General features: G+C 43.8%; 1 protein-coding gene across 1 annotated transcript in view; it reads right to left on the bottom strand.

The window, feature by feature from the left end:
* The window catches only part of LOC311052801 (cadherin-4-like), a 256530-nt gene that overhangs the window by 55569 nt on the left and 181369 nt on the right, over positions 1-19592 (bottom strand). The window contains exon 5 of the mRNA XM_084068011.1: positions 10841-11038. Within this exon, the coding sequence (XP_083924137.1) occupies positions 10841-11038 (198 nt within the window). The remainder of the gene's footprint in view (positions 1-10840; positions 11039-19592) is intronic.

Raw genomic sequence — 19592 nt, 5'->3', positions numbered from 1 at the left:
TGTGTAAAGAAGGATTGGGTAGTATACTACGGGCTGGGGAATGCTCATGAGCGAGCAGTAATAAAGGAGCCTACAAAGTTAAAATACATAGTATAAAAACACCTGCAACTTTGAATCTGGTCCTAAACTATTTATCATTGCGGCGGTTTCATCAGATAAGTATTTCATTGCTCGATGAGGAATTTCATTATGCGCATACACTGTGATGTTTACTTGAACTGAATATTTTACGTATCCCACCCCCCTCATGTCTCTCTCTCACACACACTCACTCACCCCTCTAACTCTGTTTCTATTTGCGTACATATGAGTGTACATGTGTGTGCGCATGTTTACAGTTTATGGGTGGGGGTTAGCAGCATGCAAAAATGCTGCCACCCCAAGAGAGTATGCATTAGTTATGAAGAGATTCTGACTTTCATTGTGAATGACAAATTTAATAGGATCAGATTATTCTGCTACAGGCCTCAATTTAGATTGCTCTAATATTTTACCTAAAGGAAAGAAAGAGGCAAAGAAAGCAAAATGGAAAAATACAAGCACATTAAGTGAGATAGGAATTTTACATCAGATGTGCATCCAGAGTAGCTGCGATTCAATTCTATCTCATGCCCAAGGACTTTTTCCCAAGCAATAACTCTTTCCTTCCATTTCTTCTAAATGTTGTTTATTTGTGATGAATCTGGTTTTCTTTTGTTAGGCCCCTGCCACTGGCAGCCATGCGATCATTATGGAGACACAGATTTCAAGTGCAATACCTGATGTGATGCCTCGTCTGCCTGTCTGTCTCTCTTTGCCTGCATGCATGTCTTCATCTCTGACAATCTTTCCGTCCAACTGTTTGGGTGCCAACATCATCTGTCAAATGTCCTTCCCTTCTGTTAGGACTTCATCTCTCGACACCAGGAAACAACTCATTCTCCTTCTTCACCGCTGGTCCCCAACTCCCGGAGTCCCTTGCCGAATATCTTTGGGCCAATTTCACTGCACATTTTTTTTTTATGTCTTTGAGGATTTCCGTTTCTCCTTCATCCTTCTGATCCACAGGGTCGCCCCGACCACCCCCAGGGGTCCAGACAGAGGTTGTTGGTAAAGCTCTTATTTATCTCCCTCATAAAGTCCCTCTCATCTCCTATTAAAGAGCCTGGAACTGCTGCCCTTGACCCAGACGTAACTCTTGTGTCGGTAAGATGATACAGTTTAATGTAATACCAATCCAAACCCAGGGGGGCCTGCCGAGGAGCGTCATAAGAATGCAGGGGGATTCTAATAAAGTCCTATCTCTGGGCCATAGTGTGTAGCAGGAGTCTATAGGAGGAGTAGACACATTAATCTGGGCTCTAAAATTTGAAAAAACTAACTAAAGACTATTCAATCTATGACTTTCACATTTCTTATTGTTTGTATTGTACTGTATTGTTGAAGATTTAATAAACAGCTGGTCGTAAAAGAAAAGAAAAACAAACTGAAATTAGACTAAACATGTCTGATGGAACTTGTTTATAAAGACTGTTAATTTCAAAATAATTGGAGATGAAGAATGAAAATTATATTTTGTTCTACTGTCCATGAACACAGTAGCAAACGCAGAACAATTACTGTTGACAATTATCTAAATTAGCCCATTGGGCTCCCGTTGGGAACGGATGCCTCTCCAGTTATGCAATACCCGTTGTATTAATTGTCAGAGTACTTAGTGCAGTTACTATTGTCATAGTGCTTGGAGGCCAGTACTATGACGACATATTTATTACATCAGGGATCTCAGGGACATCAAGAGATACAGACAGAAAGACAGATACAGAGATCTCCATATACAGTGGGCATTAAATGGGACACAGACAGACAGACAGACAGACATAGATGTCTTGATTTTCTGTTCTAGACGACTGGTCCAACCAATTCCGACTCTGCATACCACTCCCTCGGGTCTTCGCCGATACACACGCCTAGTTGAAGTCGATCGGTCAGGACAGTGCTCGAGTTATGCGCAACACACACACACACACACACACACACGCACATACACAAACACAAACACACACCTTGCGTGAGATACTAATGTTCCTTCACAGGTCACTATCCTTCACCTCCTATTGAATCCCTGATTCACAAGCTGGATCTTTCTAGGCGACACAGAGAGGTGAGCATGGCCTTTGCCATCACAAAGGCTCTATACGCGTGAGGTACAATGCACAGCACTCTCCTTCTCCTCATCCATACGCCATCATTTCAGAAGTAGGGCAGAAGTATAGAACCCATGCACGCAGCACCTTCAGCTAACAGTGTGCAATAACTAATGTATTCATACTTTGATATATATCTTTACCTTCTTCTTACTAGCTATTCTTAATTATGTCTTTGTTATCCTACTATAATTCTAGTAAGGGGTGAGTCTGTCTGTAGTGGTGCGTGAAGCTACCCGGTTCTCCTCAGTTTTCTCCTCAGTGGCTGGAGCAATTGCTCTGATTTTGCACACAGCCATTGACCATTACCATCTGAACTTAACTGTGAAGCCCGTTTTTCAATTTCATCAAATCTCAGCTTCTTATTAGCGTTTATGTGTGAAACAATGTCGCCTCCCGGGTTGCCAGATCATGTGCGCATATCCCCCCACGGATGCGTCGACCGGGTATGGTCTAGTTGTTATAATTACAATAATGAGGAACCAAAACCAAAGGATTTTAGTCTTGTGTACATGGATATAACATATCAATAAACACATCTTGAATCATTTAGGACTACAGGATACAGGCAGCTTTAAAAGTTAGGTTCAAATGAATGTTATACAAACTAAAGACCATCTATCGATGGGATCACACCAGCCATGACACCACATCGGTGTGCATGGTGCAATGGAAGACAGGGATGGAACACATGACATGAGGCACATTTTTTCACCATTTAGCCACGGTATCACGGCTGGTAACACTCAAACAATTACCCTTTTGTTATGCTAGAATGTGCTGATGAATGCTATACACCGTTCGTGCAAAATCTGATAATATTTGACTTGAAAAATGCCATCTGCTGTGGAGAGAAGAACAATAAATATCAACTTGTGTATTCAGTCAGAATATTTAAAATATATCCACACCTTGGATGCTTGTGCTGGAAGAAAGTACTCAGCTGGGGTTTGGAAGGAAAATACCCAAAGTGAATTCTTCAAGAGAAAAAAATCTAACAAAGAGGTTCTGAAAGTGGCCAAGACGTGTTATTGAATAAAACAAAGAGCAAATGAAATGCTGACACCAGTGGCCCTTACTCCATATCGACACAAGTTTCTCACACCCCATTCCTTGCTAAATGTATAGTTTATGTGGTGCGCGTGTGTGTGCGTGTGTACCTGCCAAGCACTGCAAGGTTAAATAGTGCTGTTAACAAAACATGCAAAACAGAACATACTGCATGTGTTTGTAATACTTAAAGGCCTGAAATGATTTGGCTCAGAAGATACTTGCAATCTACTGTACCATTCATAAAGCATTCTGTACGGTTTAAAATGAGATCCTTGCAATCCACTGTACATTTGTAAAGTATTCCATATGGTTTCCTTGTGGCAGAGGATTGGATTGGATTGTGGATTGTGTCCTTAAATACTTCCAAATGTGGGTTTCTCCCTCGTGTGCTTCTCCCTCTCTCTTCAAAAAACAAGATGGAGGCCAGTACTTGGCTTAGCTCAGTCCTCTCTTTGTTCAGGGATAAAGCAGAAAAGGCAAACAAACAAAACCCCCAAACAATACATATACAAAGGCAATGGTGCGGCATACGCACTAAACTGAGGCTCTGTTTACTCCCTGTGTAGTACAAGCTATTTCACTGTGTGTGTGTGTGTGTGTGTGTGTGTGTGTGTGTGTGTGTGTGTGTGTGTGTGTGTGTGTGTGTGTGTGTGTGTGTGTGTGTGTGTGTGTGTGTGTGTGTGTGTGCATGCACATTCAAGGACTCGCACTATACTGTACATACAAAAATGTTAAACTGCATGCAAATCATTGGATGTATGAGTAAGCGTATATATATACAGTATATATATATATATATATATATATATATATATATATATATATATATATACTTACCTGCTTACTTACTATGATATAATATACTGCATGCATGCACAGGTGCAGTATGGACTTGCATAGATCATACAGTACATACATGCATGGTTGTGAGAGCACACTACAGCTAGCCTGGCATTGGCCAGACTGATAACGTGGCTTCACTCTCACGTTCCTCCCCGGTATCAGTCTGGACTTCGGCCCATAGGGAGCGAGTATGAGATATCAGAAAATTATTTTGATGCTTTTCACTGTTGTACGGACAGCAGTTGAAACGCAGTCACTGATTGGCCCGATCATTTTGTGAGAATCCACTTTATCAGTCTGGCCAATGCCAGGCTACACTACAGCTACCAGTATACGTGTTTCTGTGTAAATGCAACGTCTACCGCAAGAACTTGCATATACTGTATGTTAACATGTATACTGTAGCTACGTGAAATTCATGCTTCTGTGTGCGTGTTGTGGTGTGAAGGGGGCAGACCAGAGTGATGCTGTGCTGCTGTTGGCATGCTGGCAGATGCCAGAGGGCTTCGTTACACAGGAGACAAGGCAATGAAAACCACTTCTCTAGAAAGTATCCCAGACACTAATCCTGCCCTTCCACTAACACTCCATCTTTACCTCCCCCCTTCTACTGTATTTATACCTCTCTCTCTCTCTCTCTCTCTCTCTCTCTCTCTCTCTCTCTCTCTCTCTCTCTCTCTCTCTCTCTCTCTCTCTCTCTCTCTCTCTCTCTCTCTCTCTCTCTCTCTCTCTCTCTCTCTCTCTCTCTCTCTCTCTCTCTCTCTCTCTCTCTCCCTCCCTCCCCTAGGCCCTCCTTTGTTCCAATCAAATTCTTCAAATGCAGTAGGCTCCAACTCAGCTGGTGTGCACAGTTGGTTGCTCTGTGTTCTGTTGTTCTTTTGGACTTTCTCTGTGTCTCTCTCATGTCCCTGTGTTGTTGTTGTGGGTGTGTTTGTCAGCGGAGCGGAGCAGTCATTAATCACTGGTAAGCGTACAAACAGGAGAAAGCAGACACTTCGGGGAGGGGGAGGTGGTGGTGGGGGAGGTTTTTCACTCTGTTTGGAAACTGCTTTTTTGAACAGACTCCAGAGAGAGTCTGTTCAAAAAAGTGGAGCACAGGTGCTGTAGCGTGCATAAGGTAAACACACACACACACACACACACACACACACACACACACACACACACACACACACACACACACACACACACACACACACACACACACACACACACACACACACACACACACACACAGATGTGCAGCAAGAAGCACTGAGTCAAATAAATACATTTTCTGTACATTATTTGTTGTGCAACCGCATAAGCAAGACATCAATATAAAGCAACTGCTATGACAAAGTGTATACAGCATGGATAGTTATAAATGAACTAGGCATCTACAGTATTAACACATCGGGTGCCAGCATTTTATAATAACAGATTACGTTCGGTGCCGAAATCTCACCGTTGAGCTGCGCAGCGCTGTTTAAACTGTAGACCCCACGATGTGCATTCCATGAGAAAAAAAAGCATGTCTCCATTTCAGCCGATGGTGCTGGCTAACGCCCGGAACGATAACATCGCTCACGCGAGTAACAATGGCGGAGCGATCGCGCATACAAAATGAGTAGTTTTCCCCATCCTAAAATTTTTCGGAGTATAGGGGTTTTAGAGAAGGAAATAGAGCGGAAGCGGATGTGCGCCGCCGCCATGTTTTTTGACACGATGATGCATCTGGCCCATCCTTGTCAGATTCACCGGGGGTGATCCCAAAGCTGCTCCAGCCCCCCCCCCCGTATGGGAAAAAACGAAAAAAACAAAAAGACACCAAACACGGTTCGGACCGTGATCGGCACCAGAGCGCTACTATGTGAAAACACGGTCCAGACCGTGATCGGCACCCGATGTGTTAAAACACAGTTCCCCTTCCTAAAAATATATGTAAGTCTTTAGAGTATCTCACTTGTACTCTTCCATTTGGCGTAGAGGTAAGGCAAGGCAAGGCAAGTTTATTTGTATAACACATTTCAACAAGGCAATTCAATGTGCTGTACATAAAATAATAAGCAAACGGAACAAAAGGACAAGGTAGGGTCTTACTATCAATATAATGTACTGTACTTATTGAGGGATACAGGGATCATACGTTATTGGAAGAGCATCCCACTCCTTGTTACAGGAGTGGGACCCATGGAAATTATTATATCGTCAAAATAGATCCACTCAACATTCAACACAATGGCCCTCATTTATCAACAAAGCGTAAAAAAACGCTTATATTTTTCCATATATTCGGCCGTACACCAACGTCGAAATCACATTTATCAAAGGATCCTATACAGCCAATCCTAGCGTACATTAGGTCAGAGCTTTGATAAATCTCACGTCTGAAAACGAGCGTCATTTAAATAACACGCCCTTAAATATTCTCAAAACTCTTGTGAGCAGATCTACAAGCTCACAAGCGTCGCGATGCAACGCTTGTGAGCTTGTAGATCTGCTATTTTCAATGCAGCCGGATCTGCAATCTTATCTGAATGGTTAAAGCAGTTTATTTTAATTATTTTATAAAATGTTATATTTTCACAGGGATTATTTATTAGATATACATTTGTGGATTATGTGTCCAGATGCTTGTCAGACAGTCAGACAATGCTGCTCCGCAGGTCTAGAATGGAATAAACGGGCGCAGCCAACGTCAACTCTCGTCATGAGATCTCAGCGTACGGTAGGCTGAAACCAACGTCAGGATATATTGATAAATGCCGAAAGTTGCGGTGATCTCGCCGTATGCCCATTATTTGGTCTGCACCGCGTTGATAAATGAGGGCCAGAGGTTCCTGACAAGCTCGACACCAAGCTCAGGGATCTGGCAGGCTGGGCTTGCACCCGACCATGGACTTCTTGTCGGGCTGTCGCTGGGTGGTGCAGCACTACGTCCAAACCACTGACCCTGAGTATGTATTTGCCAGAGCAAAAGGGATGCTTCTCTGCCAGAGGAGAAGTGTGTGAATCAATTGAAGGTTTCAAAAAACCCTGTTGTGTTTGGCAGCACAAGGAGGAAAACCACAAAGAGCACCTGTTTATTCTGAAGAATTACTCTCGGTGCTTTCTTTTTCCATCTTTTGGATGCTCATGCACGCTTCTCTCCGGAACTGGCTCTCATGCCTGTTCCGCCATCCATCAGCCTTTGGTCTACAGGATGTTGATGTTCTGCTCCACTCATCCCCATCTGGTGTAGAGGCACTGTTTCACTCCATGCACTCGGGCTACAGTCTGCCGGAGTGTAGGCAGTCGAACACCAGGCCTTACACTACACAGTAAATCTATAGCACATCACAGCTACGGGAAACTATACATACAGAAGCTATACTGGCACAAAAAGCTGTGACTGATCTCAAAGGAATAGTCCACAAAGACTCCATGTCTTTATCCATGTCCGTCACCGGTCTCTGTGTCGCCGATTAAGCCAGCCGTAATCACCATAGATTGTTCATGTGGTGACGTAGAGTAGCCATGTGGACAAAGAACTTCAGCCATTCTCTGTGAATTCTAAATTCATTTTGCTGCTATCGACACAGTGAATGTCAAAATTGACTGCACAGTACATCTGCAAATTTGACAGTGGAGCATTCACTTTAAGGCAAAACACACACTGTGAGGAAAGGAGGAGAGCCTCTGGAAAACATTGTAGTAGTTACACTCAGGGAACTGACATTATTGGCAGTCAATAATATCTGGTCCTTACATAGCATTGGCCTTGGACAGTAGTATGAGTGTGGTTCTGCCAATACCTTAGTCAAACACTCCACACTTCCCCTTGAAACGTGCCAGGCTCCAGGCTGCCGGGCCATCCGGTAGGGTCTCTGTCATCACACCTGCCACATCCTGTGCTAGCCTGATCAAAGTGACAGTACTGTGGACCTGCAGAGATGTTGTCACCCTGCCTGTCCCACTGACGGAAACTCAGACCAGGAAGGGAGAGAAACGGTGGGATGGCGGAGCAGACGTGTCACTCAGCGCTGCGCTGGATGACAGAACAGCCCATTAGGACTTGGACCGGCTTCACAGGCCATTAGGGTAGGCATCACACAGCCGTACCGCACAGAACACTGAGTAATGACATAGGAGAGAAACACAGTCAAGAAGACAAGAGGAAGAGAGAGAGAGAGAGAGAGAGAGAGAGAGAGAGAGAGAGAGAGAGAGAGAGAGAGAGAGAGATGGGGAAAGCACAGCTCTTCAACATACTTCATAGGGTGAATGCCGGATTAAGACTTTATAGGCACCGGAGCAGTGACCGGGCTCAAGCTGCCCCCCATATAACAGTGTTTCAGCCCCACAGACAGCGCCTTCACTTTACCAAGAGAAGGGCAGTATGTATCAGGCCTATTTTTCAATCAAATAAAATGACGTTCACCACATTACATGTCACCAGTACAACTGATAATAAAATACAAAATAATAATAGAATAATAATCTAATAATACAACAATCAATGAAGGAAAGCACAGACAGTGCAGACATTTCCAACGACCCTTAGATCACTCGCACACCAACGATCAACAATAGTACTCAAATCTCCAAAGGCTCCAGCGGGCGCATTAATCAGGGCCTGCATATTGATAGTATCCTAGCATGCCTCCTTCAGTTAGCGATGACATCATGATTGATACTTTGACATTAAGAGTACAGTGTAAATGAAGGAAATAATCAAGCCATGCTGTTAGAACCTCGGGTCTTTACGAGAACAATGCTTTGTCCTTCACGGAAATGAGGTAACAGAATTAAAAAGTAGAAAAGGTCAACAAGATTCCGCAATGCAATATTCAAAATAAATGACTTCAGCAACAGTACAACAATATAAACCCAGCACCAGCCTCCCTCTTACAGCCGTCTCCTCGTTAAAGTCTCACCTCTGTATCTCTGTGTGGCCCAGCTTGCCCTCCAGTCATTATCAAAGAACCTGAGAGCCCAACAGAGGCATCAACACGCATCACTTCCTCTCTGCTTTGTACACGCCACTACCAGCCCTCCAGGAGCTCCTAACGGACCTATTTGCCAGGGTTTGTTGGACGTATTTTAAAACATTCCAGCATAGTTGGTTGGTCAGCAATGGTTGTGGTGTCCTTAACACCACAGCATGTCTGTCTGTCTGGTTTTGTCCAGCCTGTGGACAAAACAGAGCTGTCTGGTCCATTGTAGGGTGGTTTTAGCTAATGTTGTGGGGCTGCACTAGCTGGGATGAGAATGTCAAGTTACACCAGGTTGTTAGGAAACATGTCGGATTAAGAGGTAATAATATTTTATTACGAAACAAGTTAAAAGAGTTAAAAACTTTCCACTCTTTCATTCGATGCTGTTTCACTGTTTTTACACAAACAAAACAAAAAAAAAACTATTAAAAATAAAAGTTTACTTGGAGCACCTCCCCAGGCATTTCCCCCGAGGATTGGAACGAAAGTGCTTCTTTTGCACTATTGAAAACCCCAAAGTGAAAAGAATGTCTGACTTCTGTAAACAGGGACTCAGGGAGGAAAAGCTGAAGGCTAGATCCTACAGATAAAGAGACGCGGGAGGAAGGAGGGCGCGTGGAATGAACCATCAGTCTTTCAGAATGATGTTTTTTGATGAATTACCACACACGGTGAGCTAGAATTTCAAGGTTCTGTGAGACAAACTGAGCTTTCTGTTGTGACAGAATCTCTGAATTTTAAGCAGAGCAGGGCCTCAGCGCTGCAACAAGGCATTCCCACAAACGTTTATTTATATTCATGTTATTTTCTTTTTTTATCAGCCACATTTTTACACTCTGAACTTCTAACCCCCTTCCCGGTTTTATTTATATTTTATGCATCATGAAACCTGCAGTTGTTGCGGAGGTGCCATTCTTTTCGATGGTAGTGCACTTAGTATTCCCTCCATACTCTGCATCTGCAATACTAAATGAGAACAGCTGGCTTATGCAAGTAGACAACGTGCACAGTCTACGTGCAAACACACACACACACACACACACACACACACACACACACACACACACACACACACACACACACACACACACACACACACACAATACTGTAACATGAGGGCGGTGTATGAGTGAGTACAGTACAAAATTGAAGGGTATACGATCCTAGAGTGTACCATAAGCTCATTCTTCACACGTGGTCATGTGGGAAAACAGGGCTGTACAGATCTGTGATTTATGAAGCCTTTTAACCAGTGTGTCCTTACAAGAACTCGAAGGGGATGAACTCCTGCCCTGTTTTTTTCCTGGCCAGAGAACATCAGAATTTCATTCCTCTTATCAGAGCGCTGCTTTTTACAGACCAAGTAAAGGTTGTGTGACAAATTGCATTGCTTAAAAAATAATAAAAGAGCCACAAAAATACAATTGAACTTTGGGTTCACATTCTAACTGGTCCGACAAGGGAGCTATTGCATGCATAAAGGAGCAGAAATAATCCGTAATTTTACTGCATGAAACCAGTGGATCCAACACTGTGGGGAGAGATTAGACACGCATGGGCTGCTTAGCCGACAGCTCCCTCTCAGAATGCAGAAGCCTCATCAATACCGTTCTAATTCTGTAAGACGTCTGCAGCTATAATAGTAGCTTATACAGCGATAATCACATCAGAAACAAGCCTGTCAACATAATCACCTGCACGGATTTGTCCTAATGACCAACGGCAACCTGCATTCCATGCTAGTGCGCTCAACAAACCCAGAGCTGTAAATGAGTGATGCAGCCAATGAATTCTGTCACTTACGCTGACGAGCATCTGCGGGAACGGTCCTCGAGAGTTCTCCGGCACGTTGACGGGTGGAATCACCCAGTCCCTCTTCTGCCTGCGCAGGCCCTTGGAGCCGCTCAGCACGGGTCTCGGGAACAGGATGACCGTAGGAGGGGATCGAAAAGTCTCTTTCTTGTCTTTCCTCTCAGCAACTTTGCCCTCTTCTTCAGTGACCTGAAAAACAGCACAGAAACAAGACTACAGTCAGGAGACGCAGAAAGCCGTTGTTATTTTTTGTGTGCAAATGAGTTAGCATTATTTAAATAGGATAGCAGAGAGACAGAAACTGGTGGCAGAAAGGTATAATTAAGGGAGATTTTATTCCAACGTGCAGATATCATTTCTCTGGGTATATATTTTTATCCAGCACCTGGCTCTTTGGTTTTGGATGTGCACACGCACAGGACTCTCCTCTAGAGAGGGGTTGATGACATACAGCAAATAAATGTATGCACATATAAATATGAAAAGGGGTCTCAAAAGTCACAGAGACCTTGTCATTTCACACCTGGCTGTAAAAAGCCTGTTAACAGTGGATATGACTGAGCTCCAATTTATAGTCCCATTTACCAGACTGAGCCGAACCACACACCCACACCCACCCACACACCCCCCCACACACACCCCCACACACACCCCCACACACACACACACACACACACACACACACACACACACACACACACACACACACACACACACACACACACACACACACACACACACACACACACACACACACACACACACACACACACACACACACACACACAGAGCCTTGGGGCAGAGAGAGACGACGCCCACAAACCTGTCTCTGTGAAAGATGCTCAGTCTCTTTTAATGTCCTCAAGTGAACCCCCTATCAGTGTCACAATGATCAATCACAATCATTCATTCATTATGAGTTCCCGTCATAGCGTCATAAAAATATAATAAATCCTGATTCCAAATCAGCTTGTGTTAAGTGAGTTTCCTACGTGAATATGATGCAGGATGAGATCTACAGAAATCTGAACCACTGAATACAATAATAAAATAGTGCTTTGGGTCAGATTATATCATGGTGATCAGGAGCAATCAAATAGCATGCAGAAAAATATAGTACTAGGTAATATACAGTGTGTGTCCCTTAAGAGAAGACTCCAGTGTGAAGAGATGCAGACATGTTGGCTCTCAGGTTCATGTACATGACATATAGATTGACATATTTACATCAAGGTTGTATTGCATCATCTCAAGGCTGCTCTTTAACCATCTGCACCATCTGCTTGGTGTCCCAGAGGCTGTGGAGGATGTGTGCTGGATCTCTAAATGATCCAAAGGTTACATCAGTATTGACATGCTGCGACGATACTCCTCAGAGACTAAGTTTACCAACACATCTCAGGGTTACCAAAGCAGTAAAAACATGTCAAAGAAATCAGATGCGACTACATAGCTCTGGCTGTACATCAGTCGTAGACGTGCTCCCTACTGCATCTGCAACGCACTCTCACTCCGTCGCTCCACTTCTCTCACAGTGTTATTGTTTTTCTCGCTCTCCCCTCCCGGTTGGCAGGTCCTGACAGCTTGTCTCCACAACAGCTATTCATCAAGTGCTGGGATGTGTTCGCTGAATGGAGACTGCAGCACTGAGCTTTATGTCCAACAAACACTTCCCCCAACAGATTCCACCAAATAACCTCTCAGCGTTAATCAGACATACCAACATTTATTTTGATTTTATGAGCGTATTAGTCCTGCAGCGTAGCTCACACAGCCATCTACATAAATTACAGACAGAGACAGTACATACTGTAGATATAAAACAAGAAGGTAATAATGTTAATAGAAAGTTTTCTTTTTTTTTAAAGATACTTAAACGCATAGCAAATCCTTAAATGTGAGTGGTCCAATGAAAACATACTGTAAGTGATGAAGGGCATACAAATGTGGCAACAACACATAAGTCCTTTATAATTGCACAGTCCAGAGTCCAGTGTGTTAGTACTGTATGTACAGAACAGTCATGAGGGCCGCTCATGGAACTAAGCTCTCAAGCTTTACCGTTTTTTCGTTTGACTCTTTTTTTGTATTGGTTTAATTGGGGGTTGGGTTAGGGTTCAAACCGTAGGTCAAACTATAAAATGTTCACCTTGACAGGCGGAGATCTGCACTCAGAGAAGCACACTTTATTTTTCTGTATCTGCCCTGTTTTTTTTAACTGCTGTACTACCTTTGGCAACTGATTTTGCCGCGCAAAATCTATCTATAACTGATACGTACAAATATATGTTCCTCTTTATACATTTTACTCAATAAAAATGTTAATCAATCAAAATGAGCCCATACCATTGGCTAAGGCATTATGAAGCCTGGCTGTCGACGAAAGATCTCCTGGAGCGTTCAATCCTGCAGTGCTGCGGCTGCTTCTCTGGCTTTGCCAGGATGTTGTGAGGATGACTGACATTGTCCAAAATGTCTTGCAGCTCATTCCATGTAAGTCTCTCCACAACAGTCCCCAGTGAGTCCGGCCTCCTGTCAAACGCTGAGCCAGCCTTCTTCACCAGCTTGTCCAGCTGCTTATCATCCATGTCAGTCATACTGCCTCCCCAGCAGACTGCAGCATAGAGGAGGACACTTGCCGCCACCAAATGGTAGAACATGAGCAGCATTTTACTGCACATGCCAAAGGATCTGAGACTCCTCACAAAAAAGAACCGGTTCTGCCGTGTTCTGTAGAAGGCACCTGTCTTCCCAAACAAGTTTTACGGGTTTACTTGGGGTTCAGGTCCGTCATAAAAACAAAAGTCAGAACCAATGGGAACTAATTATACAGGTCCATTATGGTTTGGGTTTTAGACCAATGAAGACCTAGTCCTCACCTGCAATGGTCGCTCCTTGAATGTTGACTGGCTGAAGAGGGTCTTAGACCTATGGAGGTCTTGGAGGTGTTCAATAGGAGGCAGTTCAAATGATTCCATCAGCTGAAGGTCTTCACCAGGTCCTTGTACCTTCCTTCTTTCCCATTCCTCATACACATCAGAACAGCAAATTGGACCAAGTGGACCTAGAAGGATCCATATTTACACACTAAGAGTTGATTGAGTTTAAAATTAACACTGATGAGGATTTTTATTGTGCAGGGAGTTTGTTAAAAGGAGGAGGGTAGTGGTCATGGTGTAAATACTCATATGGCTGGATCAGATTAATAATACTGTAAGTTGTTGGAACACAGAGGACAGTAAGGCAGATGCAAGACTGTAGTGTTGAGAAGGGCTGATATGAGAAGAAAAACAATTGCACTTTGTCTAGAAGAGATAAGAACCAAACTGTTATCAGTTTTGAAAGTATTGTATGTGGGTATGCACTGCACTCTCAATATGCATGTGCACGTGTAAAACTACAAGAAATGCTTCAGCTGGTGGATTCAGGGGAATATGAGGGAAGGCTTGAATCACCATATATTTACACATAAAGAAGCCAATGTTTTTATACCACTTCCAATATTTCATTTTACCGTAGCCCTATTCAACATTCCAACATCTTTCTCTGTAATAATATATGGCCTTAACATGCAAGGTCAAAAACAATAACATAGAGAAAAACAAAAGCGTCAGGAGAAAAAAGACAAAGGCAGGGACGGCTGTTGGAACATAAAGTCGAGAGGTCCTGTGCGCCGCCTGCTTTGATCCACACGGTGCAGAATAAAATGTGTTTGTATTTTGTCTCTCTGTTTGTTCATGTCCTCTCAGAGGTTCCTGCCAGTACACAAACACTTCTTTAAAAGCTGAATTATTTGAGATGGCCTTCAGAGAGAAAGGCTTTTAAGTCTACCCAAAGGAAACGTGCCACAGAAGAACTAGCATACGGGGCCAGAATGTGTGCGTGCGATTTCAGACATAAGGTACAGTAGCTACGATACAACAATGAACGGGACCAGACTCATCAGTGAGGGAAGAGTTTATCCCTCATGGAGACCGGTTCACTTAAACCTAATGACAGGGAGAGAAAATATTTAGACAGTCTATGTTCCGTCAACCGGAAACACTTATCCTGAATGAGGGCTAAGTGACATGGGTTATAAGGCATAAAAGGTACGCAGAAGATGTTAACATGTGTGATCATGTGGGTTCCCAGTGAGTGTTATAGATTGAGATAGCATTGTGTTCTCCGACCTGTCAATAGTGGAGCTATCGTCCACAGATATGAACAAGAACGTCATGGTTCTTTCCGTGGGGCGGAGAGTCTCGTTTGCATCCTCACGATCCTGATACTCCCCCCACCAGCTGTACCAGCCCCGTGCCCGCTGCTGACCAGCCAACCAAGCGCACATGTTGCCACGCTTCGTGTGCCATGTACCTCCGTGACGGGTTCACTCAAACGTGAACACGATGCAATCCATATGGTCCACGTTCAGGAGAAACAACCCTTCGCTGGAACGCTCAGCTGAGCGCAACGCCCGAACAGCCTGCATGCACGCGCTGGCGTGGCCACAGAACGCCGGATCCAAATGTGTTCTGTCGGATGGAGCGGGATGAGACAGATGTTGAGCTGAGTCTGGATAAAGGTATTGTGTTCTTTTGTTTTCTACAGAGAAGAGGGGCTTCTTGGGCTTGTCTGCAGGGGGTCAGCTGCCCCACTTCTTCTTACAGGTGGTGAGGTTGGGGGCACTGAGGTGGAGAGACCGTTTTTGTATGGACGGGTGGAAGCAGAATACGGCTGTCAGAAGCAGATGTGATGACCCCCACCTTGTCTAAATAAATCATGCTCCACACACTTTCATCTGCACATGCTAATAGGTATTACTGGGGTCCCTGAGGGCAGAGAGAGAGAGAGAGAGAGAGAGAGAGAGAGAGAGAGAGAGAGAGAGAGAGAGAGAGAGAGAGAGAGAGAGAGAGAGAGAGACCTGAGTCTACCACTGCCTGAGGGGGTTGGGGTCTGGGCTTTTCTCCAAGCATGGTGCTGCTATACTGGAATTCTGATCAAAGCCAACCACTCTCTTTCTTTCACTGTCTCTCTCTCGCTCGCTCGCACGCATGCTCGCACGCACGCACACACGCACACAGACAGACAGACAGACAGACAGACAGACAGACAGACAGACAGACAGACAGACAGACAGACAGACAGACAGACAGACACACACACACACACACACACACACGTGATTGTGCTTGTGAGAGAAAGAGACAAGAGAAAGGGAGAGAAAAAGCAGAGAGAAACAAAGTGAACACATACATGTTAAGCGCAGTCACGACATCAGCTGTGCATTCAAATTCTGTCCCTCTGTCTGTTACACAGCAAAATGGAACTCATTTTGGGTCATTTTTTTACACTTTCAGAGTTCAATTAACACTCAGGATTTTACTGATTTACTGAGGTCGAGTTCCAGGGTCAGGCATTAGAGTCCAAAGTTATCCAACCTGTTATTCTAGTCCACACACGCGTGGGGGCATGCAAGCACATATAATACCCTGCGCGCACATGACAACCAGGTCCCAGATAGAACTTAATGTTTTTTCACTCGACAGAGACACAACCACACTAACACACACTCCATATGCAGTGATGAAAATCGACACAAACTTAATTACGCATAATTCTCACTTGATCTGACATAATCTCTCACGGAAAACTGAAAAGAAGCATTCTCATGAAAATAAAAGACATTGCACATCACTCAACACACGCACGCACACACACACACACACACACCATAAGCACCTAGCCCGGGACGGGTATGTTATGTTGTAGATGGATATGTTATGTGTAAAAAAGTGTGCGACGACTTTGTATCAAAAAGTGTGCCCCCCACCCCAATCAAAGTTAGGCGCCCCTGACACACACACACACACGCACGCGCATACTATGTGAACAGGAGTCAGCGAGTGTGAAATAGACGCGTCCCACAGCTCTGGAGCCATCAGCCTCAGCCAGCTGGCTCTGGTCCCGGTTCTTCCCCTCCCTGCCACAGACTCCCCAAACCCCTCACGCTTTGATATCAGCCAGGGCCTGGCAACCCAGACATCTGGAAGTTATTATTCAACAGAGCACGCAACACAAAACGCCATTTCCATAATGAAACATCAAATTGTGTTTCAGCATCCCGAATTTCATCTCTCTCTCTCTCTCTCTCTCTCTCTCTCTCTCTCTCTCTCTCTCTCTCTCTCTCTCTCTCTCTCTCTCTACAGTGATGTAGCACAGGGGTTCCCAACCACCGGTCCGTGGACCGACATGTACCACCGGTCCGCGAGAAGGCGAATTCCAAGTGTATGGATTGTACCATATGCGCAGGCAACGTTGAGTCTGTAACCTTGCGTCACCAGGATTTTACAAACAACGGATAAAAGCTGAGTCGGTCACATGTCCAAGGATTCGTCAGTGATGTCACATCACTGACGAATACTTGGTATCTTTATGCCGTGCTACTTCCGTGTTGCATAGCAGTGACATCACTGTCGAATCCTTGGTATCTTAATCCTAGCCTTTCAACGCGTGTTTACCAGCAGTGTCATTTTTTTCACGCTTGCGCTAATGAAACACTAAACAGGATTATTATTTCATGTCAACATTCAAGTACAACTATCAGAAGATGTAACTCAGGTAAAGTAATGCGTCACTCTACAAGTTTTTTCTGATACAGACATAGAGTCAAGACAGTCATCAAGGCTAATACAGACATTATGATTTTCTAATCATCCTGTCCTTGTTAATATATCGCCATTTAGGGCAATGATATAACATTATGTAGTGATTTGATGACATATAAATAGCAGCCACCAGCCAGTCATTGACTGCCAGTCAACTGTCCGACCCGACCCCCCGGACCGAACCGGACCGAACCTAACCGACCCATGCCGGTTCGCAAACATTTTATGAACTGTCAGCAGGTCCGTGGTAACAGAAAGGTTGGGAACCCCTGATGTAGCACATGATGCTATCACCCCTGACCCTCTATCAGTGTGTTTGGTTTATCTCCTCAGCATCTGTTCTGCTTCACACACTGTCTGTTAGGGGTGTCACGATTCACTTACCTCACGATTCGATTCAAAATCGATTCCTAGGGTGCCGATTCGATTAAAATTGCGATTCTGCGATTAATTGATATTCGATTAGATTCTGCGATTTATTGCGATTTTCTAGGGTGCCGATTCGATTAAAATTGCGATTCTGCGATTAATTGATATTCGATTCTGCGATTTATTGCGATTTTCACCATGAAAAGTTGAATCATACACTTCAATGCAGCCAGATCATGTCAGGCAGTCTTTCTGACATTGATTTCAGACAAATTGCCAGTGAAAAAGGTACTAACTTATAAAAAAAAAAAAAAAAAAAGGTTTTTTTTTTTTTTTTTTTTTTTTAAATCGATTTTAATATTTTGATTCGATTTTTAAAATCGTGGCATTAAGAATCGCGATTTATTCATGAATCGATTTTTTTTGACAGGCCTACTGTCTGTCCACAGAGTTGATAAAATTATCCTCCATCATTTTACATCACTTCAGCTGCAGTAACAGCGCCACCTACTGACCCTGTTCTTTAAAAAAAACTGCTTTGTACTGGAGCTTTTACCATACTCTACTGAGGTCATAGGTAACATCGGTAAACACTGTCAAACCTTGAGCACTCATTTAACACTGAGTGTGGATACATTAACACTGATGTTTTTATTTTGGTAACCTCTGCAGCCACAGCCAAGCCTCAAGCATTACATTTGGTGGTCGATATTTTTAATTATCTTCTATGAGCATCAAAAACGATATCACTTTACCCCTTCATAGTAACAATACACTAGAAGAAAAACTGAGAGAAAATCACACATTGATCCTTCCAACAAACACATTATTGGGCTGTTCTCCAACACTTTTCTCTGCCACTCCAAAGCTGGCTGGCTTACAAGCTAATAAACTTTACTCACCATGCTAACCACTTTGTATTGACCATCTGTTCTGGGTTTTTTCTCTCTTTCCTTTTGCCCGTGGACACTGCACATAAATTTAACTGAAAATTGCCTAATTATCTAACATTGACAACACTACATAAAAACACCTCCACTGTTTCAGTACTGTCAGACGATCCTAGGTGGTAAAAGGAAATTGTTTTAACACATTGTGTGCCAAAAACGGTCCGGACCGTTTTTGAGAAGCTATGCGTTATGTGCCATAAACGGTCCGGACCGTTTTTGGCCCATTTTTTTTAAATATATATTTTTCCCACGTGGGGCGCTCTAACGAAACTTTGGGATCATCTAAGGAGTCTCCAAGAAGGAGAGGCCGGATGTGGATCCATGTCAAAAATGCTTCAGTTCGTCCGCTCCAATGTTAAAGGAGAGTGCCGGTCATTTTAGGTTGTATGTTTGATGTGTCGCTAATATCTCACCAACATACAAAGGATCGTAGAATATTTCCAGATCTGCCCCTGTTGTCCATTCTGCAGACCCCTTGCAGCGGCATAATGGGAGACGTGTGTAAGAGTGAAAATCGTCTATATTAACTGATGTAAAGTTTGTTTTTTTCCAACTACTACTCATCGTGGAGTCTCATGATACTCAAACATGCGCTGAATGCCCCGCATGAGCTACCGTTCGTGCAGAACGACATGACGCTGGTTGCTTGTTTCTCTCACAGAACTTGGCGTGTGCCATATTTTTTAATATAGACGATTTTCACTCTTACACACGTCTCCCATTATGCCGCTGCAAGGGGTCTGCAGGATGGACAACAGGGGCAGATCTGGAAATATT

The sequence above is a fragment of the Gymnoscopelus microlampas genome (assembly GCF_963454915.1).
Source record: "Gymnoscopelus microlampas genome assembly, chromosome: 10".
NCBI classification, from domain to species: Eukaryota; Metazoa; Chordata; class Actinopteri; order Myctophiformes; family Myctophidae; genus Gymnoscopelus; species Gymnoscopelus microlampas.
Note: the sequence above shows the minus strand (reverse complement) of the source record. Positions and strands in the feature narration are given on the sequence as shown.